The sequence below is a fragment of the Pseudophryne corroboree genome, chromosome 1 (assembly GCF_028390025.1).
Source record: "Pseudophryne corroboree isolate aPseCor3 chromosome 1, aPseCor3.hap2, whole genome shotgun sequence".
Lineage (NCBI taxonomy): Eukaryota > Metazoa > Chordata > Amphibia > Anura > Myobatrachidae > Pseudophryne > Pseudophryne corroboree.
The window spans coordinates 1250250989-1250277475 of NC_086444.1; the positions used below are offsets into that span (position 1 = coordinate 1250250989).

Sequence of the window (26487 nt, forward strand, 5' to 3'; positions counted from 1 at the left end):
ATAGAATGGGTGATGTGGAGGAGGAGGAGGAGGAGGAGGAGGATGTGGTTCCATGCTTCTATGCTGGAATAGAATGGGTGATGTGGAGGAGGAGGATGTGGTTTCATGCTTCTATGCTGGAATAGAATGGATGATGTGGAGGAGGAGGAGGAGGAGGATGTGGTTCCATGCTTCTAATGCTTCTATGCTGGAATAGAATGGATGATGTGGAGGAGGAGGAGGAGGATGTGGTTCCATGCTTCTATGCTGGAATAGAATGGGTGATGTGGAGGAGGAGGAGGAGGAGGAGGAGGAGGAGGATGTGGTTCCATGCTTCTATGCTGGAATAGAATGGGTTATGTGGAGGAGGAGGAGGAGGAGGAGGATGTGGTTCCATGCTTCTATGCTGGAATAGAATGGGTTATGTGGAGGAGGAGGAGGAGGAAGAGGAGGAGGATGTGGTTCCATGCTTCTATGCTGGAATAGAATGGGTGATGTGGAGGAGGAGGAGGAGGAGGATGTGGTTCCATGCTTCTATGCTGGAACAGAATGGGTTATGTGGAGGAGGAGGAGGATGTGGTTCCATGCTTCTAATGCTTCTATGCTGGAATAGAAGGGGTGATGTGGAGGAGGAGGAGGAGGAGGATGTGGTTCCATGCTTCTATGCTGGAACAGAATGGGTTATGTGGAGGAGGAGGAGGAGGAGGAGGAGGATGTGGTTCCATGCTTCTATGCTGGAATAGAATGGGTGATGTGGAGGAGGAGGATGTGGTTCCATGCTTCTATGCTGGAATAGAATGGGTGATGTGGAGGAAAAGGAGGAAAAGGAGGAGGAGGATGTGGTTCCATGCTTCTATGTTGGAATAGAATGGGTGATGTGGAGGAGGAGGAGGATGTGGTTCCATGCTTTTATGCTGGAATAGAATGTGTTATGTGGAGGAGGAGGATGATGATGAGGAGGAGGATGTGGTTCCATGCGTCTATGCTGGAATAGAATGGGTGATGTGGAGGAGGAGGAGGAGGAGGATGTGGTTCCATGCTTCTATGCTGGAACAGAATGGGTTATGTGGAGGAGGAGGAGGAGGAGGAGGAGGATGTGGTTCCATGCTTCTAATGCTTCTATGCTGGAATAGAAGGGGTGATGTGGAGGTGGAGGAGGAGGAGGATGTGGTTCCGTGCTTCTATGCTGGAACAGAATGGGTTATGTGGAGGAGGAGGAGGAGGAGGAGGAGGAGGAGGAGGATGTGGTTCCATGCTTCTATGCTGGAATAGAATGGGTGATGTGGAGGAGGAGGATGTGGTTCCATGCTTCTATGCTGGAATAGAATGGGTGATGTGGAGGAAAAGGAGGAAAAGGAGGAGGAGGATGTGGTTCCATGCTTCTATGTTGGAATAGAATGGGTGATGTGGAGGAGGAGGAGGATGTGGTTCCATGCTTTTATGCTGGAATAGAATGTGTTATGTGGAGGAGGAGGATGATGATGAGGAGGAGGATGTGGTTCCATGCGTCTATGCTGGAATAGAATGGGTGATGTAGAAAGGGCCTAATCTTCATATTTATCATCTGCAGCTGCCTCAGACCTGGTCTTGCACGCACCCCTTGTGCAAGAGACGGCGTATATTGAGGACCGACCATTGCACATGCTGTACTGTGCGGCTGAGGAGAACTGTCTGTCCAGCACTGCCCGCAACGCCAACTGGCCCTATGGACACAGACGACTGCTGCGCTTCTCCTCCCAGATACACAACATCGGGAGAGCCGACTTCAGGCCCAAAGCCGGCAGACATTCCTGGGTGTGGCATGAGTGCCATGGGTAAGTATCGTACATTGGATCTACTGCTACAAGCTAAACTACTTTCTTACATTTCAAAATATATTGCTAGGTATAATATGTTGTATCTGTTGAGTGTATTTATTTACTGCTTTTCTATGTGCTGAATATGTTTTCCTATAAAAAAATAAATATGCATAGCCAAAACAAACCCAATCAGAGCTATAGCAACTGCTCCGCCCACTGCTGGGTGACGTGCAAGGAAGCCATGAGCTATGGCATCTGCCCCGCCCACTGCCAGGTGATATAGACATAAGCTGTGAGACCAGGAGTTGGCCCCTTCCTCAGCAGGGTGACCTAGAAACTGTGAGACCAGGAGTTGGCAACTCTCTCAGCAGGGTGACATATACATAAGCTGTGAGATCAGGAGTTGCCCCTCCCTCAGCAGGGTGACATAGAAGCTGTGACACCAGGAGTTGGCCCCTCCCACAGCATGGTAACAGAAGCTGTGAGATCAGGAGTTGCCCCTCCCTCAGCAGGGTGACATAGAAGCTGTGAGATTGGGAGTTGGCCCCTTCCTCAGCAGGGTGACATAGAAGCTGTGAGATTGGGAGTTGGCCCCTCCCACAGCAGGGTGACATAGACATAAGCTGTGAGATCAGGAGTTGCCCCTCCATCAGCAGGGTGACATAGAAGCTGTGAGATCGGGAGTTGCCCCTCCCTCAGCAGGGTGACATAGAAGCTGTGAGATTGGGAGTTGCCCCTCCCTCAGCAGGGTTACATAGAAGCTGTGAGATCGGGAGTTGGCCCCTCCCTCAGCAGGGTGACATAGAAGCTGTGAGATTGGGAGTTGCCCCTCCCTCAGCAGGGTGACATAGAAGCTGTGAGATCGGGAGTTGGCCCCTCCATCAGCAGGGTGACATAGACATAAGCTGTGAGACCAGGAGTTGCGTCTCCCTCAACAAGCTGACAGACAGAAGCTGTGAGACCAGGAGTTGGCCCCTCCCAAAGGGTGACATAGAAGCTGTGAGATCAGGAGTTTGCCCTCCATCAGCAGGGCGACATAGAAGCTGTGAGATCTGGAGTTGCCCCTCCCTCAGCAGGGTGACATAGAAGCTGTGAGATCGGGAGTTGGCCCCTCCCTCGGCAGGGTAACATAGACATAAGCTGTGAGACCAGGAGTTGGCCCCTCCCACAGCAAGGTGACATTGACAGAAAAGTGACACCAGGAGTTGGCCCCTCCCACTGCATGGTAACAGAAGCTGTGAGATCGAGAGTTGCTCCTCCCTCAGCAGGGTGATATAGACATAAGCTTTGAGACCAGGAGCTGGCCCCTCCCCCAGCAGGGTGACATAGAAGCTGTGAGATTGGGAGTTGGCCCCTCCATGGTTCGGTGAGACAGACCAGCGGTGAGCACTCGTGTGATGCTCTCTCCACAGGCATTACCACAGCATGGACATTTTCACCAACTACGACCTGCTGACATCCAATGGGACCAAGGTGGCAGAAGGTCACAAAGCCAGCTTCTGCCTGGAGGACTCTGAGTGCCAGGAGTGTGAGTATACTGTCATGTTGGGGGCATAACCTATTAGTGTTACTAATATGATATGCGGCATGCCTATATTGTGTGTGTGTGACTGCGGCTGTATCTGCATATGAAATGCTACGTTACAGTGTCAGTAATAGGATATGCAGCATGTCTATATTGTGTGTGTGACTGCAGCTGTATCTGCATACAGAATGCTACGCTACAGTGTCAGTAATAGGATGTGCAGCATGTCTATATTCTGTGTGTGACTGCGGCTGTATCTGCATACAGAATGCTACGTTACAGTGTCAGTAATAGGACATGCGGCATGTCTATATTCTGTGTGTGACTGTGGCTGTATCTGCATACAGAATGCTACGTTACAGTGTCAGTAATAGGATATGCAGCATGCCTGTATTCTGTGTGACTGTGGCTGTATCTGCATACAGAATGCTACGTTACAGTGTCAGTAATAGGACATGCGGCATGTCTATATTCTGTGTGTGACTGTGGCTGTATCTGCATACAGAATGCTACGTTACAGTGTCAGTAATAGGATATGCGGCATGTCTATATTCTGTGTGTGACTGCGGCTGTATCTGCATACAGAATGCTGTGTTACAGTGTCAGTAATAGGACATGCCGCATGCCTATATTCTGTGTGTGACTGCGGCTGTATCTGCATACAGAATGCTATGTTACAGTGTCAGTAATAGGATATGTGGCATGCCTATATTCTGTGTGTGACTGCGGCTGTATCTGCATACAGAATGCTATGTTACAGTGTCAGTAATAGGATATGCGGCATGTCTATATTCTGTGTGTGACTGGGGCTGTATCTGCATACAGAATGCTACGTTACAGTGTCAGTAATAGGATATGTGGCATGTCTATATTCTGTGTGTGACAGCGGCTGTATCTGCATATAAAATGCTACGTTACAGTGTCAGTAATAGGATATGTGGCATGTCTATATTCTGTCTGTGACTGCGGTTGTATCTGCATACAGAATGCTACGTTGCAGTGTCAGTAATAGGATATGCGGCATGCCTATATTCTGTGTGTGTGACTGCGGCTGTATCTGCATATGGAATGCTACGTTACAGTGTCAGTAATAGGATATGCGGCATGCCTATATTCTGTGTGTGACTGCGGCTGTATCTGCATATGGAATGCTATGTTACAGTGTCAGTAATAGGATATGTGGCATGCCTATATTCTGTGTGTGACTGCGGCTGTATCTGCATATGGAATGCTATGTTACAGTGTCAGTAATAGGATATGCGGCATGCCTATATTCTGTGTGTGTGACTGCGGCTGTATCTGCATATGGAATGCTACGTTACAGTGTCAGTAATAGGATATGCGGCATGCCTATATTCTGTGTGTGACTGCGGCTGTATCTGCATATGGAATGCTATGTTACAGTGTCAGTATTAGGATATGCGGCATGCCTATATTCTGTGTGTGACTGCGGCTGTATCTGTATATGGAATGCTACGTTACAGTGTCAGTAATAGGATATGCGGCATGTCTATATTCTGTGTGTGACTGCGGCTGTATCTGCATACAGAATGCTATGTTACAGTGTCAGTAATAGGATATGCGGCATGCCTATATTCTGTGTGTGTGACTGCGGCTGTATCTGCATATGGAATGCTACGTTACAGTGTCAGTAATAGGATATGTGGCATACCTATATTCTGTGTGTGACTGCGGCTGTATCTGCATACAGAATGCTATGTTACAGTGTCAGTAATAGGATATGCGGCATGCCTATATTCTGTGTGTGTGACTGCGGCTGTATCTGCATATGGAATGCTACGTTACAGTGTCAGTAATAGGATATGCGGCATGCCTATATTCTGTATGTGACTGCGGCTGTATCTGCATACAGAATGCTACGTTACAGTGTCAGTAATAGGATATGCGGCATGCCTATATTCTGTATGTGACTGCGGCTGTATCTGCATATAAAATGCTACGTTACAGTGTCAGTAATAGGATATGTGGCATGTGTATATTCTGTGTGTGACTGTGGCTGTATCTGTATATAGAATGTTATGTTACAGTGTCAGTAATAGGATATGCGGCATGTCTATATTCTGTGTGTGACTGCGGCTGTATCTGCATATGGAATGCTATGTTACAGTGTCAGTAATAGGATATGCGGCATGCCTATATTCTGTGTGTGACTGCGGCTGTATCTGCATACAGAATGCTATGTTACAGTGTCAGTAATAGGATATGCAGCATGCCTATATTCTGTGTGTGTGACTGCGGCTGTATCTGCATATGGAATGTAACGTTACAGTGTCAGTAATAGGATATGTGGCATGCCTATATTCTGTGTGTGTGACTGCGGCTGTATCTGCATACAGAATGCTACGTTACAGTGTCAGTAATAGGATATGCGGCATGCCTATATTCTGTGTGTGACTGCGGCTGTATCTGCATATGGAATGCTGTGTTACAGTGTCAGTAATAGGATATGCAGCATGCCTGTATTCTGTGTGTGACTGTGGCTGTATCTGCATACAGAATGCTATGTTACAGTGTCAGTAATAGGATATGTGGCATGCCTATATTCTGTGTGTGACTGTGGCTGTATCTGCATACAGAATGCTACGTTACAGTGTCAGTAATAGGATATGCAGCATGTCTATATTTTGTGTGTGACTGCGGCTGTATCTGCATACAGAATGCTACGTTACAGTGTCAGTAATAGGATATGCGGCATGCCTGTATTCTGTGTGTGACTGTGGCTGTATCTGCATACAGAATGCTATGTTACAGTGTCAGTAATAGGATATGCAGCATGTCTATATTTTGTGTGTGACTGCGGCTGTATCTGCATATGGAATGCTATGTTACAGTGTCAGTAATAGGATATGTGACATGTCTATATTCTGTGTGTGACTGCGCCTGTATCTGCATATGGAATGCTACGTTACAGTGTCAGTAATAAGATATGTGGCATGCCTATAATCTGTGTGTGACTGCGGCTGTATCTGCATACAGAATGCTGTGTTACAGTGTCAGTAATAGGATATGCGGCATGTCTATATTCTGTGTGTGACTGCGGCTGTATCTGCATATAGAATGCTGTGTTACAGTGTCAGTAATAGGATATGTGGCATCCCTATATTCTGTGTGTGTGACTGCGGCTGTATCTGCATACAGAATGCTACGTTACAGTGTCAGTAATAGGATATGCAGCATGTCTATATTCTGTGTGTGACTGCGGCTGTATCTGCATACAGAATACTGTGTTACAGTGTCAGTAATAGGATATGCAGCATGCCTATATTCTGTGTGTGACTGCGGCTGTATCTGCATACAGAATGCTATGTTACAGTGTCAGTAATAGGATATGCGGCATGCCTATATTCTGTGTGTGACTGCGGCTGTATCTGCATATGGAATGCTATGTTACAGTGTCAGTAATAGGATATGCGGCATGCCTATATTCTGTGTGTGACTGCGGCTGTATCTGCATATGGAATGCTACGTTACAGTGTCAGTAATAGGATATGCGGCATGCCTATATTCTGTGTGTGACTGCGGCTGTATCTGCATATGGAATGCTACGTTACAGTGTCAGTAATAGGATATGCGGCATGCCTATATTCTGTGTGTGACTGCAGCTGTATCTGCATATGGAATGCTGTGTTTCAGTGTCAGTAATAGGATATGAGGCATGCCTATATTCTGTGTGTGACTGCGGCTGTATCTGCATACAGAATGCTATGTTACAGTGTCAGTAATAGGATATGTGGCATGCCTATATTCTGTGTGTGACTGCGGCTGTATCTGCATATGGAATGCTATGTTACAGTGTCAGTAATAGGATATGTGGCATGCCTATATTCTGTGTGTGACTGCGGCTGTATCTGCATACAGAATACTGTGTTACAGTGTCAGTAATAGGATATGCGGCATGTCTATATTCTGTGTGTGACTGCGGCTGTATCTGCATACAGAATGCTATGTTACAGTGTCAGTAATAGGATATGCGGCATGCCTATATTCTGTGTGTGACTGCGGCTGTATCTGCATACAGAATGCTATGTTACAGTGTCAGTAATAGGATATGCGGCATGCCTATATTCTGTGTGTGACTGCGGCTGTATCTGCATACAGAATGCTATGTTACAGTGTCAGTAATAGGATATGCGGCATGCCTATATTCTGTGTGTGACTGCGGCTGTATCTGCATACAGAATGCTATGTTACAGTGTCAGTAATAGGATATGCGGCATGCCTATATTCTGTGTGTGACTGTGGCTGTATCTGCATACAGAATGCGGTGTTACAGTGTCAGTAATAGGATATGCAGCATGCCTGTATTCTGTGTGTGACTGTGGCTGTATCTGCATACAGAATGCTACGTTACAGTGTCAGTAATAGGATATGAAGCATGCCTGTATTCTGTGTGTGACTGTGGCTGTATCTGCATACAGAATGCGGTGTTACAGTGTCAGTAATAGGATATGCAGCATGTCTATATTCTGTGTGTGACTGCGGCTGTATCTGCATACAGAATGCTATGTTACAGTGTCAGTAATAGGATATGCAGCATGCCTATATTCTGTGTGTGACTGCGGCTGTATCTGCATATAGAATGTAACGTTACAGTGCCAGTAATAGGATATGTGGCATGTCTATATTCTGTGTGTGACTGCGGCTGTATCTGCATACAGAATGCTATGTTACAGTGTCAGTAATAGGATATGTGGCATGCCTATAATCTGTGTGTGACTGCGGCTGTATCTGCATACAGAATGCTATGTTACAGTGTCAGTAATAGGACATGCGGCATGCCTATATTCTGTGTGTGACTGCGGCTGTATCTGCATATGGAATGCTATGTTACAGTGTCAGTAATAGGATATGCAGCATGTCTATATTCTGTGTGTGACTGTGGCTGTATCTGCATACGGAATGCTATGTTACAGTGTCAGTAATAGGATATGCAGCATGCCTATATTCTGTGTGTGACTGTGGCTGTATCTGCATATGGAATGCTACGTTACAGTGTCAGTAATAGGATATGTGGCATGTCTATATTCTGTGTGTGACTGCGGCTGTATCTGTATACAGAATGCTATGTTACAGTGTCAGTAATAGGATATGCGGCATGCCTATATTCTGTGTGTGACTGTGGCTGTATCTGCATATGGAATGCTACGTTACAGTGTCAGTAATATGATATGTGGCATGCCTATATTCTGTGTGTGACTGCGGCTGTATCTGCATATGGAATGCTACGTTACAGTGTCAGTAATAGGATATGTGGCATGCCTATATTCTGTGTGTGACTGCGGCTGTATCTGCATACAGAATGCTATGTTACAGTGTCAGTAATAGGATATGCAGCATGCCTATATTCTGTGTGTGACTGTGGCTGTATCTGCATATGGAATGCTATGTTACAGTGTCAGTAATAGGATATGTGGCATGCCTATATTCTGTGTGTGACTGTGGCTGTATCTGCATACAGAATGCTACGTTACAGTGTCAGTAATATGATATGTGGCATGCCTATATTCTGTGTGTGACTGTGGCTGTATCTGCATACAGAATGCTACGTTACAGTGTCAGTAATATGATATGTGGCATGCCTATATTCTGTGTGTGACTGCGGCTGTATCTGCATACAGAATGCTATGTTACAGTGTCAGTAATAGGATATGCAGCATGCCTATATTCTGTGTGTGACTGTGGCTGTATCTGCATATGGAATGCTATGTTACAGTGTCAGTAATAGGATATGTGGCATGCCTATATTCTGTGTGTGACTGTGGCTGTATCTGCATACAGAATGCTACGTTACAGTGTCAGTAATATGATATGTGGCATGCCTATATTCTGTGTGTGACTGCGGCTGTATCTGCATACAGAATGCTATGTTACAGTGTCAGTAATAGGATATGTGGCATGCCTATATTCTGTGTGTGACTGCGGCTGTATCTGCATATGGAATGCTATGTTACAGTGTCAGTAATAGGATATGTGGCATGCCTATATTCTGTGTGTGACTGCGGCTGTATCTGCATATAGAATGCTACGTTACAGTGTCAGTAATAGGATATGTGGCATGCCTATATTCTGTGTGTGACTGTGGCTGTATCTGCATACAGAATGCTACGTTACAGTGTCAGTAAGAGGATATGCGGCATGCCTATATTCTGTGTGACTACGGCTGTATCTGCATACAGAATGCGGTGTTACAGTGTCAGTAATAGGATATGCAGCATGTCTATATTCTGTGTGTGACTGCGGCTGTATCTGCATACAGAATGCTATGTTACAGTGTCAGTAATAGGATATGCAGCATGTCTATATTCTGTGTGTGACTGTGGCTGTATCTGCATATGGAATGCTATGTTACAGTGTCAGTAATAGGATATACGGCATGTCTATATTCTGTGTGTGACTGTGGCTGTATCTGTATACAGAATGCTATGTTACAGTGTCAGTAATAGGATATGTGGCATGTCTATATTCTGTGTGTGACTGCGGCTGTATCTGCATACAGAATGCTATGTTACAGTGTCAGTAATAGGATATGTGGCATGCCTATATTCTGTGTGTGACTGTGGCTGTATCTGCATATGGAATGCTATGTTACAGTGTCAGTAATAGGATATGCAGCATGTCTATATTCTGTGTGTGACTGTGGCTGTATCTGCCTACAGAATGCTACGTTACAGTGTCAGTAATAGGATATGTGGCATGCATATATTCTGTGTGTGACTGTGGCTGTATCTGCATATGGAATGCTATGTTACAGTGTCAGTAATAGGATATGTGGCATGCCTATATTCTGTGTGTGACTGCGGCTATATCTGTATACAGAATGCTGTGTTACAGTGTCAGTAATAGGATATGCAGCATGCCTATATTATGTGTGTGACTGCGGCTGTATCTGCATATGGAATGCTATGTTACAGTGTCAGTAATAGGATATGTGGCATGTCTATATTCTGTGTGTGACTGCGGCTATATCTGTATACAGAATGCTGTGTTACAGTGTCAGTAATAGGATATGCAGCATGCCTATATTATGTGTGTGACTGCAGCTGTATCTGCATATGGAATGCTACGTTACAGTGCCAGTAATAGGATATGCAGCATGTGTATATTCTGTGTGTGACTGCGGCTGTATCTGCATACAGAATGCTATGTTACAGTGTCAGTAATAGGATATGCGGCATGTGTATATTCTGTGTGTGACTGCGGCTGTATCTGCATACAGAATGCTATGTTACAGTGTCAGTAATAGGATATGCAGCATGTCTATATTCTGTGTGTGACTGCAGCTGTATCTGCATACAGAATGCTATGTTAGTGTCAGTAATAGGATATGCAGCATGTCTATATTCTGTGTGTGACTGCAGCTGTATCTGCATATGGAATGCTACGTTACAGTGTCAGTAATAGGATATGTGGCATGTCTATATTCTGTGTGTGACTGCGGCTGTATCTGCATATGGAATGCTATGTTACAGTGTCAGTAATAGGATATGCAGCATGTCTATATTCTGTGTGTGACTGCAGCTGTATCTGCATATGGAATGCTATGTTACAGTGTCAGTAATAGGATATGCAGCATGTCTATATTCTGTGTGTGACTGCAGCTGTATCTGCATATGGAATGCTACGTTACAGTGTCAGTAATAGGATATGCGGCATGCCTATATTCTGTATGTGACTGCGGCTGTATCTGCATATGGAATGCTATGTTACAGTGTCAGTATTAGGATATGTGGCATGCATTTATTCTGTGTGTGACTGTGGCTGTATCTGCATATGGAATGCTACGTTACAGTGTCAGTAATAGGATATGCAGCATGTCTATATTCTGTGTGTGACTGCAGCTGTATCTGCATATGGAATGCTACGTTACAGTGTCAGTAATAGGATATGTGGCATGTCTATATTCTGTGTGTGACTGCAGCTGTATCTGCATATGGAATGCTACGTTACAGTGTCAGTAATAGGATATGCAGCATGTCTATATTCTGTGTGTGACTGCGGTTGTATCTGCATATGGAATGCTACGTTACAGTGTCAGTAATAGGATATGTGGCATGTCTATATTCTGTGTGTGACTGCAGCTGTATCTGCATATGGAATGCTATGTTACAGTGTCAGTAATAGGATATGTGGCATGTCTATATTCTGTGTGTGACTGTGGCTGTATCTGCATGCAGAATGCTATGTTACAGTGTCAGTAATAGGATATGCAGCATGTCTATATTCTGTGTGTGACTGTGGCTGTATCTGCATATGGAATGCTATGTTACAGTGTCAGTAATAGGATATGTGGCATGTCTATATTCTGTGTGTGACTGCGGTTGTATCTGCATATGGAATGTTATGTTACAGTGTCAGTAATAGGATATGTGGCATGTCTATATTCTGTGTGTGACTGCGGCTGTATCTGCATACAGAATGCTACGTTACAGTGTCAGTAATAGGATATGTGGCATGCCTATATTATGTGTGTGACTGCGGCTGTATCTGCATACAGAATGCTATGTTACAGTGTCAGTAATAGGATATGTGGCATGCCTATATTCTGTGTGTGACTGCGGTTGTGTCTGCATATGGAATGCTATGTTACAGTGTCAGTAATAGGATATGCGGCATGCCTATATTCTGTGTGTGACTGCGGCTGTGTCTGTATATGGAATGTAACGTTACAGTGTCAGTAATAGGATATGCGGCATGTCTATATTCTGTGTGTGACTGCGGTTGTGTCTGCATATGGAATGCTGTGTTACAGTGTCAGTAATAGGATATGTGGCATGCCTATATTCTGTGTGTGACTGCGGCTGTGTCTGCATATGGAATGTAACGTTACAGTGTCAGTAATAGGATGTGCAGCATGCCTATATTCTGTGTGTGACTGCGGCTGTATCTGCATACAGAATGCTATGTTACAGTGTCAGTAATAGGATATGCAGCATGCCTATATTCTGTGTGTGACTGCGGCTGTATCTGCATACAGAATGCTGTGTTACAGTGTCAGTAATAGGATATGTGGCATGCCTATATTCTGTGTGTGACTGCGGTTGTATCTGCATACAGAATGCTGTGTTACAGTGTCAGTAATAGGATATGTGGCATGCCTATATTCTGTGTGTGACTGTGACTGTATCTGCATATGGAATGCTACGTTACAGTGTCAGTAATAGGATATGTGGCATGTCTATATTCTGTGTGTGACTGCGGCTGTATCTGCATACAGAATGCTATGTTACAGTGTCAGTAATAGGATATGTGGCATGCCTATATTCTGTGTGTGACTGCGGCTGTATCTGCATATGGAATGCTATGTTACAGTGTCAGTAATAGGATATGTGGCATGCCTATATTCTGTGTGTGACTGCGGCTGTATCTGCATACAGAATGCTATGTTACAGTGTCAGTAATAGGATATGTGGCATGCCTATATTCTGTGTGTGACTGCGGCTGTATCTGCATACAGAATGCTATGTTACTGTGTCAGTAATAGGATATGTGGCATGTTTATATTCTGTGTGTGACTGTGGCTGTATCTGCATATGGAATGCTACGTTACAGTGTCAGTAATAGGATATGTGGCATGTCTATATTCTGTGTGTGACTGCGGCTGTATCTGCATACAGAATGCTATGTTACAGTGTCAGTAATAGGATATGTGGCATGCCTATATTCTGTGTGTGACTGCGGCTGTATCTGCATACAGAATGCTATGTTACTGTGTCAGTAATAGGATATGTGGCATGTCTGTATTCTGTGTGTGACTGCGGTTGTGTCTGCATATGGAATGCTATGTTACAGTGTCAGTAATAGGATATGCGGCATGTCTATATTCTGTGTGTGACTGCGGCTGTATCTGCATACAGAATGCTATGTTACAGTGTCAGTAATAGGATATGTGGCATGCCTATATTCTGTGTGTGACTGCGGCTGTATCTGCATACAGAATGCTATGTTACTGTGTCAGTAATAGGATATGTGGCATGTCTGTATTCTGTGTGTGACTGCGGTTGTGTCTGCATACAGAATGCTATGTTACAGTGTCAGTAATAGGATATGCGGCATGTCTATATTCTGTGTGTGACTGCGGCTGTATCTGCATATAGAATGCTATGTTACAGTGTCAGTAATAGGATATGCGGCATGCCTATATTCTGTGTGTGACTGCGGCTGTATCTGCATACAGAATGCTATGTTACTGTGTCAGTAATAGGATATGTGGCATGTCTGTATTCTGTGTGTGACTGCGGTTGTGTCTGCATATGGAATGCTATGTTACAGTGTCAGTAATAGGATATACGGCATGCCTATATTCTGTGTGTGACTGTGGCTGTATCTGTATACAGAATGCTATGTTACAGTGTCAGTAATAGGATATGCGGCATGCCTGTATTCTGTGTGTGACTGCGGCTGTATCTGCATACAGAATGCTATGTTACAGTGTCAGTAATAGGATATGAGGCATGTCTATATTCTGTGTGTGACTGCGGCTGTATCTGCATACAGAATGCTATGTTACAGTGTCAGTAATAGGATATGTGGCATGTCTGTATTCTGTGTGTGACTGCGGTTGTGTCTGCATATGGAATGCTATGTTACAGTGTCAGTAATAGGATATGTGACATGCCTATATTCTGTGTGTGACTGCGGCTGTATCTGCATATGGAATGCTATGTTACAGTGTCAGTAATAGGATATACGGCATGCCTATACTCTGTGTGTGACTGCGGCTGTATCTGCATATAGAATGCTACGTTACAGTGTCAGTAATAGGATATGTGGCATGCCTATATTCTGTGTGTGACTGCGGCTGTATCTGCATACAGAATGCTATGTTACAGTGTCAGTAATAGGATATGTGGCATGTCTGTATTCTGTGTGTGACTGCGGTTGTGTCTGCATACGGAATGCTATGTTACAGTGTCAGTAATAGGATATGTGACATGCCTATATTCTGTGTGTGACTGTGGCTGTATCTGCATATGGAATGCTATGTTACAGTGTCAGTAATAGGATATGCGGCATGCCTATATTCTGTGTGTGACTGCGGCTGTATCTGCATACAGAATGCTATGTTACAGTGTCAGTAATAGGATATGCGGCATGCCTGTATTCTGTGTGTGACTGCGGCTGTATCTGCATACAGAATGCTATGTTACTGTGTCAGTAATAGGATATGTGGCATGTCTGTATTCTGTGTGTGACTGCGGTTGTGTCTGCATATGGAATGCTATGTTACAGTGTCAGTAATAGGATATGCGGCATGTCTATATTCTGTGTGTGACTGCGGCTGTATCTGCATACAGAATGCTATGTTACAGTGTCAGTAATAGGATATGTGGCATGTCTATATTCTGTGTGTGACTGTGGCTGTATCTGCATATGGAATGCTATGTTACAGTGTCAGTAATAGGATATGTGGCATGCCTATATTCTGTGTGTGACTGCGGCTGTATCTGCATACAGAATGCTATGTTACAGTGTCAGTAATAGGATATACGGCATGCCTATATTCTGTGTGTGACTGCGGCTGTATCTGCATATGGAATGCTATGTTACAGTGTCAGTAATAGGATATGCGGCATGTCTATATTCTGTGTGTGACTGCGGCTGTATCTGTATACGGAATGCTATGTTACAGTGTCAGTAATAGGATATGAGGCATGTCTATATTCTGTGTGTGACTGCGGCTGTATCTGCATATAGAATGCTATGTTACAGTGTCAGTAATAGGATATGTGGCATGCCTATATTCTGTGTGTGACTGCGGCTGTATCTGCATACAGAATGCTATGTTACAGTGTCAGTAATAGGATATGTGGCATGTCTGTATTCTGTGTGTGACTGCGGTTGTGTCTGCATATGGAATGCTATGTTACAGTGTCAGTAATAGGATATGTGACATGCCTATATTCTGTGTGTGACTGCGGCTGTATCTGCATACAGAATGCTATGTTACAGTGTCAGTAATAGGATATGTGGCATGTCTGTATTCTGTGTGTGACTGCGGCTGTATCTGCATACAGAATGCTATGTTACAGTGTCAGTAATAGGATATGTGGCATGTCTATATTCTGTGTGTGACTGCGGCTGTATCTGCATATGGAATGCTATGTTACAGTGTCAGTAATAGGATATGCGGCATGTCTATATTCTGTGTGTGACTGTGGCTGTATCTGCATATGGAATGCTATGTTACAGTGTCAGTAATAGGATATGTGGCATGCCTATATTCTGTGTGTGACTGCGGCTGTATCTGCATACAGAATGCTATGTTACAGTGTCAGTAATAGGATATACGGCATGTCTATATTCTGTGTGTGACTGCGGCTGTATCTGCATATGGAATGCTATGTTACAGTGTCAGTAATAGGATATGTGGCATGCCTATATTCTGTGTGTGACTGCGGCTGTATCTGCATATGGAATGCTATGTTACAGTGTCAGTAATAGGATATGCGGCATGTCTATATTCTGTGTGTGACTGCGGCTGTATCTGTATATAGAATGCTATGTTACAGTGTCAGTAATAGGATATGAGGCATGTCTATATTCTGTGTGTGACTGCGGCTGTATCTGCATATGGAATGCTATGTTACAGTGTCAGTAATAGGATATGCGGCATGTCTATATTCTGTGTGTGACTGTGGCTGTATCTGCATATGGAATGCTATGTTACAGTGTCAGTAATAGGATATGCGGCATGTCTATATTCTGTGTGTGACTGCGGCTGTATCTGTATATAGAATGCTATGTTACAGTGTCAGTAATAGGATATGCGGCATGTCTATATTCTGTGTGTGACTGCGGCTGTATCTGTATATAGAATGCTATGTTACAGTGTCAGTAATAGGATATGTGGCATGTCTATATTCTGTGTGTGACTGCGGCTGTATCTGCATATGGAATGCTATGTTACAGTGTCAGTAATAGGATATACGGCATGTCTATATTCTGTGTGTGACTGTGGCTGTATCTGCATATGGAATGCTATGTTACAGTGTCAGTAATAGGATATACGGCATGTCTATATTCTGTGTGTGACTGGGGCTGTATCTGCATATGGAATGCTACGTTACAGTGTCAGTAATAGGATATACGGCATGTCTATATTCTGTGTGTGACTGTGGCTGTATCTGCATATGGAATGCTATGTTACAGTGTCAGTAATAGGATATGAGGCATGTCTATATTCTGTGTGTGACTGCGGCTGTATCTGCACCTCCACGTGGCGTATTGAGGCAAGATGTGATTATTGAATGAGGCTAGGCTGGTAAGCCAGAGAATCCGTGCCGTGATGGTGGGATCTGCCCACACGATTGAAAGGGCTGCCTGAGGCTACTGCTCAGAAGGCCGGGGTCACACCTGTATGGAGCAGGCTGGAGTGTGAGAGGCTGTGTGTTATTTCCAGTGCATTTATGCTGACATTAAAGCCTCCGTTATTATTTATACCCAGACAAGCTACTGAGCCCCCAAACACAGTACCCCAGAACATTACACTATATACACGTGTACATTTACACACTTACAGGTAACGGAGCCCTAGTCAGTACATTGTGGATTGTTGCCGTGGAGGTGTCACACACGTGATCACAGGCCGCTCACATTAAAGGTCATTGTCTGGATGGAAGTGGTGTGAGAGCTGCAGGAACAGGGCAGAGCGCCACTTGTGGAAACGCAGGGAAATCTACCTACCTCTCTGCAATAACACACTCTAGAGGGGCAGTGTATGTCCGATCCTGGCGCACAGCATACCGACAGCTGGGCCAGCGCAAATGAGCTCCTTATTCTCCCTCCAGGGGGGCGTGGACCCCCAAGAAGGAGAAAAGGTATCAGTATGCCGGGTGTCGGGATTCCAGCGCCCGTATACTGTGCGCCGGGACCCCGACAGCCGGAAATCTGAAGACCACCCGCCGGGGAGGAAGGGTGCTGGTGGTAGAGTGTTTTAGTGTATGTCCATTAGTTGGGGGGGGGGGGTGGGCACAGAGTGCAGGGGGCCGGGAGGTAGGGTGGGGAGTGTATGTTCTGTGTGTGTGTGTGTATGTTCTGTGTGTGTGTGTCTGTGTATGTTCTGTGTGTGTGTGTGTGTGTGTGTGTGTGTGTGTGTGTGTATGTATGCTCTGTGTGTGTATGTTCTGTGTGTGTATGTTCTGTGTGTGTGTGTATGTGTGTGTGTATGTTCTGTGTGTGTGTGTGTGTATGTATGCTCTGTGTGTGTGTATGTATGCTCTGTGTGTGTATGTTCTGTGTGTGTATGTTTTGTGTGTGTGTATGTATGTTCTGTGTGTGTATGTATGCTCTGTGTGTGTATGTATGCTCTGTGTGTGTGTGTGTATGCTCTGTGTGTGTGTGTGTGTATGTATGCTCTGTGTGTGTGTGTGTGTGTGTATGCTCTGTGTGTGTATGTATGTTCTGTGTGTGTGTATGCTCTGTGTGTGTGTGTGTGTGTGTATGTGTGTGTGTGTATGTATGCTCTGTGTGTATGTTCTGTGTGTGTGGGGGGGGGGGGGGAGGGAGTGTTAGCTTATAACCGGGGGTCGGCAATGAGTGGTAGAACACCGTCAATCCGGCGTGTGACAGATGTTTTCATGCCTTACTGTGTTGTATGTTCTGGTGTATGTCCATCCTCTTACCCCACTGTCCGGCGCTGCAGAGAACCGAGTTACAATAATAACAGCACAGAGTATTTCAGTACAGCCACCTGCAGAGTATCCTAGGGAAGCATGTGTGAAGTGGGAGTGGCTAGATGAACACGTAACCAATCAGAGTGTCGCTATATGAAGGTAGGCTCCTGTACTGCGCGGTGGTGACTGTGCGGCTCTCTTTGCAGCGGTCAGTAAGCGGTACGAATGCGCCAATTTTGGAGAACAAGGTATCACGGTGGGGTGCTGGGACTTGTACCGCCATGACATAGACTGTCAGTGGATTGACATAACGGATGTAAAGCCTGGAAACTACATTCTGCAGGTAGGAACCGCAGAGAAGCGTTCTGTGTCACATTACACTATACTATACACGTGTGTGCCACGGAGTGCCGGGGGTAATACACAGCTGTAATCCTAGTGTTACACAATACGTATTGCCTGAGAGGAGACCCAGCACCACCGCCGGCCACACACCATACACTTACCCAGCACCACCGCTGGCTGCGTGGCACACACATACCCACTGCCTATTATATAGACACAATGTGCATATATCTGCTTCCTGCTACTGATATATGGCGGAATAATTCCCCCCATGTTTCTGTATTCTGTCCAGATGGGACAGCCATGACCGGGCATTGTCCCACAGACATGGTCCTGGTGTACCTCTACTGTACCTCCATCCCACACCTCACAAGCGTCCCGATTTCAGTGGACAGACCCACTTTCAGCCACTGTCCCGACATCCCACATGTGGACCGCGGTGTCCTGCGCTGGAGATAGGGTGGTTAGAAGACCCCGTTTAACTCGCTGCTCTGTCCCCATCTCACCCGCTGCTCTGTCCCCATCTCACCCACTGCTCTGACCCCATCTCACCCGCTGCTCTGCACGTACATGAGGTTTATTCACTGGAGAGGGACTGGAGGCACGAGCCGGGCATTTACCATGAGGCCGTGTCTCTTGCCCTGTCGCCCATCTTTAGCGCATGCGAACATCCTGATTTCCTTTTAAAGAAAGTTTGAAAGTATGCAGTCCTGGTCTGGTGTCTCTACATTGGTGACCTACCTCCCTGGAGTTATGTGTTTCCACCAAAACGGGTCTTCGCTTAACAGAACCAGCCTCAGTCGGAGGACAATCATGAAGTATAAATCGGACGGGAAGGCGGAGTCATTTCAATACTATAAGGATTGTAATAAAATATGCAAAAAAGAAATCAAAGCGTCTAAAATAGAAATAAAAATTGATAGCAAAGGAAAGTAAATCAAACCCCAAACATAAAAGACTATCACACCTATTGTAATGCTCTGGACAAACAAACATATTTCCAAACTCTTATTTTTGCTCATGCCACCAACCCCAAGTGACTTTTTAATGCATTTAAATCACTTGTTATTCCTCCCTCACCAATCCCACCAGCTACGATCAGTGCACAATATCTGGCTTCCTACAACAAGGACAATATTGATAAGATCTGAGATGAAATGGTATGCCCTTCCTCATTCAGTGACCTACTCAGTTCCCTGCCTGAACCCTCTGGCACCATCTCTTCATTTGATACCACCAATGAAGATGAAGTATCTGCACTCTTCTCATCCTGCTACTCTACTACCTCTACCCTTGATCCTTTACCCTCACAAATAAGTAAAGCTCTGTCTCCAGTGCTTATCCAAACATTAACTAACATCTGTAATCTCTCTCTGTCTACTGGTATCTTTCCTTCTCTGTACAAGCATGCAGTGATTACTCCCTGTGACCGGACTGTCCAGTACGAAAAGCCCTCACCGCTTTCGCGTCCCGTCCCCAGTGCACAGAATGGAAGTTTAGGTCACACGGAACCTGGACACATAGGGGATTCCCGCTTACTGTCAGTAACCGCCTGTTACTGAGTCCACCCACTGCGCCGTGGGCGGGTTTATGCTGCCACCACCAAACTCCTAACCTTCCGTGGCATTTGGAAACACGGTTCTGCTCTGTAAGTGCCGACACGCTGCCTTACCACACCTGTGTGGTGTTGACGAATCCCCACTAGTCGCTGGACTAGGCCTCTACCGGTAGCTGGCGGAAGGTGGAACTTGGAGACGCTGGTTCACCCTGGACAGCCGGTGAACGGGGCTAGGTTTTGCATAGTCCTGTAGGTCACAAGATGAAGCGTCGTCTTTAGGCAGAAGATCTTTATTTGCCCAAATTCAGCCTTCAAAAAGGCTCAGCAATACAGCAAGATGTTACTGCAGAATCGAACTGGTACAATACACCCTGGGTGCTCGCAGGCCTCCTTTTTATGTCAATTTTCCACACAGTACAACAGGGGGTCATGTCCCCCCTGAGTCCTTTCCATCCAATCAGGATATCTTACAAAATACAAATAAATTAATTACATTTCATAAGGAGTTAAGTGCAATAAAACAATATCCTCCTTCCTGTCACACAGACAACGTTTGGTATCAGTTTAACATTCACTATTGATAAATTTATCACATAGCTTCAAAATACAAATGTTTCTGTCTCATTCACATCTCCAGGCAATCCCAGTGTGTGGGATTACAACAGGAAAGGCTGCAACACAAACATACAGTCTTCCTTCCACCTTCGTTTGTATTTCAAAGATGATTGGCCACCAAGAGGCCGGCTAACTGACACTTACTTGCACATAGCAAGTCTGGAGCTAGGACAATTACCATACGACTTCCTATGCAAAAGTGTCTCAAGAACTATTTTCAAGGCCTTTTTAAAAACAAAATACCTTGTACTTTTCTCATAAGTGCCGTGTCCATCAGTTCATCATTCTCCAACTGCGCACTGCGCAGCGATATAACATATGACACATTATTAAACATATTTTAAATACCCGGTGCCTAGCACCCACAATACATTTAAAGATGGCGCCTAGCGCCAGTGCACAGTTTAAAAGTGGCGCCAAGCGCCCATTGTCCTCCTAATGGCGCCGGGCACTAGGGGTTAACCCCTTCAGTGCCACGGCCGCTATTGTCCATGTGGCCATCAGTGCTGTCCGGCCACACTCCCATTCTGAAAAAACAATATTCTGACTCTAACTCTCTCTAACTACCGTCCCATCTCTGCTCCCGTGCCTTTCTCCCGTCCCATCTCTCAGCTCCCATGTCGCTCCTAGCTAATTGAGAAACTCGCCTTTACTTGCCTCACACACTTTCTTCACTCACATAACTGACTAACGTAGTACTGACTAAAGTAGTGAATGATCTGGTCACTTCTTATTCTTCTAGATCTAATTAATTCTGAATGCAGCTGCGAGGCTAATCTTCCTCGCTAGACGTTCATCTGCAGATCCACTCTGTCAGTCCCTCCATTGGCTACCTGTATTCTACCATAGTCAATATAAAATACTTTTACTCACACACAAGGCCATTAACCAAACTACACCAACGTACATCACTTCTCTTATCTCATAATATCCCCCTACCCAACCTCTTCGCTCTGCACAAGATCTACATCTCTCATCAACACTCAATCGCTCCCATGCACGATTACAGGACTTTCTTCAGGCTGCATTACTCTGTGGAATGCCCTCCCACGTGCAATAACACTCACCTCTAGTCTCCAAACCTTCAAGTCTTCCCTGAAAACTCACCTCTTTAGGCACCTTTTAATTTTCCAGAGCCGCTCACATAACCTTCATAAGCTTTCCTATCCAATTAAATCCTCTCTGCACAGTCCATACATATCCTCACATATCTTCTCTCTCTTCATTTTCCCATCCTCCTGACCCCAGGCCAACATCACTGTGTGACCACATCATACAGCCTACCGAGAGCCTCTGCAATCTGGTAGACAATTATGCAAACTCTATCCTTGTGTATCAAGGCCATATTCCATATAGATTGTAAACTTGCGAGCAGGGCCTTCCTACCTCTGACTGTCTGTTATTACCCAGTCTTGTTTTATCATTGGTTTTGTTTTATTTTATTAGTGTAATTGTTTTGTTTTATGTTATTACTGTTTCCAATAGTAAAGTGCAACAGAATTTTCTGCGCTACAGTATATAGGAAACTATTAATAAATAAATAATACATCAGCCCGTTCCGTTCGTATATTACAAGCGATCCTGGGTGGTAAGATTGAATATAACAGTGAATATGCGATCTATGATAAATATCCCCCTTATTCTCTTATTTTGATTTTCCAAAGGTTGTTATTAATCCAAATTCTGAGGTGGCTGAGAGCGACTTCACCAACAATGCGATGAAGTGTAACTGCAAATATGATGGCCATCGGATATGGATACACAACTGTCACATAGGTGAGCATCTGGCTGTTCCTTAATTGTGCTATGCGGGAAGGTGAGAGAGCAGGTGTGCAGGGTAGTGGTGGGATAGGAGGAAGCAGGGGGAGATGTGTGTGCTATGCGGGAGGGTGAGAGAGCAGGTGTGCGGGGTAGTGGTGGGATAGGAGGAAGCAGGGGGAGATGTGTGTGCTATGCGGGAGGGTGAGAGAGCAGGTGTGCGGGGTAGTGGTGGGATAGGAGGAAGCAGGGGGAGATGTGTGTGCTATGCGGGAGGGTGAGAGAGCAGGTGTTGGGGGTAGTGGTGGGATAAGAGGAAGCAGGGGGAGATGTGTGTGCTGTGCGGAGAGGGTGAGAGAGCAGGTGTGGGGGGTAGTGGTGGGATAAGAGGAGGGGGAGATGTGTGTGTTGTGCGGAGAGGGTGAGAGAGCAGGTGTGGGGGGTAGTGGTGGGATAAGAGGAAGCAGGGGGAGATGTGTGTGCTGTGAGGAGAGGGCGAGAGAGCAGGCGTGGGGGTGGAGTGGTGGGACAGGAGGAAGCAGGGGGAGATGTGTGTGCTGTGAGGAGAGGGGGAGAGAGCAGACGTGGGGGGTAGTGGTGGAATAGGGGGAAGCAGGGGGAGATATGTGTGTGCTATGAGGAGAGGGGGATAGAGCAGGCATGGGGGGTAGTGGTGGAATAGGGGGAAGCAGGGGGAGATATGTGTGTGCTAAGAGGAGAGAGTGAGAGAGCAGTCATGGGGGTTAGTGGTGGGATAGGAGGAAGCAGGGGAGATGTGTGTGCTGTGAGGAGAGGGTGAGAGAGCAGGTGTGGGGGGTAGTGGTGAGATAGGAGGTAGCAGGGGGAGATGTGTGTGCTGTGCGGAGAGGGTGAGAGAGCAGGTGTGGGGGGTAATGGTGGGATAGGAGGAAGCAGGGGGAGATGTGTTTGCTGTGAGGAGAGGGTGAGAGAGCTGGTGTGGGGGTAGTGGAATAGGAGGAAGCAGGGGGAGATGTGTGTGCTGTGAGGAGAGGGTGAGAGAGCACGCGTGGGGGGTAGTGTTGGGATGGGCTTAAGCAGGGGGAGATGTGTGTGCTGTGAGGAGAGGGTGAGAGAGCAGGTGTGGGGTGTAGTGGTGGGATAACAGGAAGTAGGGGGAGATGTGTGTGGAGCGGGTGAGAGCAGGTGTGGGGGTAGTGGTGGGATAGGATGAAGCAGGGGGAGATGTGTGTGCTGTGAGGAGAGGGTGAGAGAGCAGGTGTGGGGGGTAGTGGTGGGATAGGAGGAAGCAGGGGGAGATGTGTGTGCTGTGAGGAGAGGGTGAGAGAGCAGGCGTGGGAGGTAGTGGTGGGATAGGAGGAAGCAGGGGGAGATGTGTGTGCTGTGAGGAGAGGGTGAGAGAGCAGGCGTGGGAGGTAGTGGTGGGATAGGAGGAAGCAGGGGGAGATGTGTGTGCTGTGAGGAGAGGGTGAAAGAGCAAGGACAGAAATTGTAATACTCCGCAGTTCTGATGTGTCACTCAGGAAAGATTGTGAGATATCTGTATATGCGGCCCATTATCCTCTGTCCTTACAAAGGATATCCCTCTTTTGGGGATCATAATGCAGACGACATGTGACTTCTCTCGGACGATCAGTCAGGGCACCCCTAGTCATCAAACATGATGGCGGAACTGGATTTTAGGGAAGACTCTAGTGAGGAAATCTATGAGGCCTTGTGGGGGAATGTCCTCAGAAATACCTCTAAGCAGGTTATTCCTCCTTCCTCTGTTATCTAAGTCATTGAGCCGATCCTGAAGGTGGTAAAGTGCCGCCACCTTCAGAATCGCAGCTGATGGAAGTGCATTTTGGGGGGCATTCAGTTGTTTGAAAAGTCAGTTTGGTGTCTGTTTTTTCCTATATATTAGATAGGAAAAACACTCAACTGAATATCCCCCTATTAGCGGATATAGAGCGGTATTCAAAAGTGATCTCCGTTATCGCGCATATCGCGCCCATAGTAATCTGGTTTAGCTGCATAAGGGGTTTGGCAGTTTGCTTCCCCGGGGGTAGCGAGCCAAAATGATGATACCATGCCCATTAGCAGAAGCAAAATGGGTGTAGAAGGCGGAGGAAAGAATTCAGCAGGCGAGTACCAAGATGTGTCACACAGATTGTCCACCCGGAAGCTGCCTCTGTACAGTGTCCTGAATCTGGCGCTCCAGCTGCTCAATGTCCTGTTTAGTCACAATGGGTCTCAGGAGCGGCAGAATCTGTGAAATGCTCCAAACTTCTGAGAGGACTTCATGGCTCAGGTGGGGTTCACCCATCTGGTAAGGTGAGGCCAAGGTGAAAGAGAGCTGAGCGGAGGAGGTGAGGAGGGTTTACCAGCCAGTGCAGAGGTTACAGATATTGCTTCATGTGAGAGTGGGATGGAGTATTGTTGGGATGGGCAGAATGTCTTCTCCGGTGGTTTCTTATATCTCCCTATGAGATAAATGAATGAATTATGTAAATTGCTCAAAAAAATAAAGGGAACACTAAAATAACACATCCTAGATCTGAATGAATGAAATATTCTTATTAAATACTTTGTTCTTTACATAGTTGAATGTGCTGACAACAAAATCACACAAAAATTATCAATGGAAATCAAATTTATTAACCCATGGAGGTCTGGATTTGGAGTCACCCTCAAAATTAAAGTGGAAAAACACACTACAGGCTGATCCAACTTTGATGTAATGTCCTTAAAACAAGTCAAAATGAGGCTCAGTAGTGTGTGTGGCCTCCACGTGCCTGTATGACCTCCCTACAACCCACACAAGTGTCTCAGGTAGTGCAGCTCATCCAGGATGGCACATCAATGCGAGCTGTGGCAAGAAGGTTTGCTTTGTCTGTCAGCATAGTGTCCAGAGCATGGAGGCGCTACCAGGAGACAGACCAGTACATCAGGAGACGTGGAAGAGGCCGTAGGAGGGCAACAACCCAGCAGCAGGACCGCTACCTCCGCCTTTGTGCAAGGAGGAACAGGAGGAGCACTGCCAGAGCCCTGCAAAATGACCTCCAGCAAGCCACAAATGTGCATGTGTCTACTAAAATGATCAGAAACAGACTCCATGAGGGTGGTATGAGGGCCCAACGTCCACACGTGGGGGTTGTGCTTACAGCCCAACACCGTGCAGGACGTTTGGCATTTGCCAGAGAACACCAAGATTGGCAAATTCGCCACTGGCGCCCTGTGCTCTTCACAGATGAAAGCAGGTTCTCACTGAGCACATGTGACAGACATGACAGAGTCTGAGACGCCAAGGAGAATGTTCTGCTGCCTGCAACATCCTCCAGCATGACCGGTTTGGCAGTGGGTCAGTAATGGTGTGGGGTGGCATTTCTTTGGGGGGCCGCACAGCCCTCCATGTGCTTGCCAGAGGTAGCCTGACTGCCATTAGGTACCAAGATGAGATCCTCAGACCCCTAGTGAGACCATAAGCTGGTGCGGTTGGCCCTGGGTTCCTCCTAATGCAAGACAATGCTAGACCTCATGTGGCTGGAGTGTGTCAGCAGTTCCTGCAAGACGAAGGCATTGATGCTATGGACTGGCCCGCCCGTTCCCCAGACCTGAATCCAATTGAGCACATCTGGGACATCATGTCTCGCTCCATCCACCAACGCCACGTTGCACCACAGACTGTCCAGGAGTTGGCGGATGCTTTAGTCCAGGTCTGGGAGGAGATCCCTCAGGAGACCATCCGCCACCTCATCAGGAGCATGCCCAGGCATTGTAGGGAGGTCATACAGGCACGTGGAGGCCACACACACACTACTGAGCCTCATTTTGACTTGTTCTAAGGACATTACATCAAAGTTGGATCAGTCTGTAGTGTGTTTTTCCACTTTAGTTTTGAGTGTGACTCCAAATCCAGACCTCCATGGGTTAATAAATTTGATTTCCATTGATAATTTTTGTGTGATTCTGTTGTCAGCACATTCAACTATGTAAAGAACAAAGTATTTAATAAGAATATTTCATTCATTCAGATCTAGGATGTGTTATTTTAGTGTTCCCTTTATTTTTTTGAGCAGTGTATTTCTATTTACATGAGGCAGACACCAATAAGGTAAAGTAGAAACATACAGCAGTGTACCATGGGCAAAGCTGCCTCTAGTCTGACCTCAACAAGGACTGGCAAGTAAAGTGGGAGAGGTAGTGCAGGAGCCGGCCCAGCACCCGCCACTCACAGACACTGCCTCTGATTTGGGGCCCCGGTGTAGGGAGCCACAGGGTCAGCAAGACACACATAGTGTCCACAACCTGGGC

The 26487-nt window shown here is 46.0% G+C and overlaps 1 protein-coding gene across 8 annotated transcripts in view; it reads left to right on the plus strand.

Moving 5' to 3' along the window:
• Window positions 1-26487, plus strand: part of LOXL3 (lysyl oxidase like 3) — a 208568-nt gene that overhangs the window by 179391 nt on the left and 2690 nt on the right. For all 8 annotated transcript variants that reach the window (XM_063925933.1, XM_063925924.1, XM_063925875.1 and 5 more), the window contains 4 exons: window positions 1550-1793; window positions 3191-3306; window positions 18143-18279; window positions 22119-22230. In XM_063925933.1, coding sequence (XP_063782003.1) covers window positions 1550-1793; window positions 3191-3306; window positions 18143-18279; window positions 22119-22230 — 609 coding nt within the window. The remainder of the gene's footprint in view (window positions 1-1549; window positions 1794-3190; window positions 3307-18142; window positions 18280-22118; window positions 22231-26487) is intronic.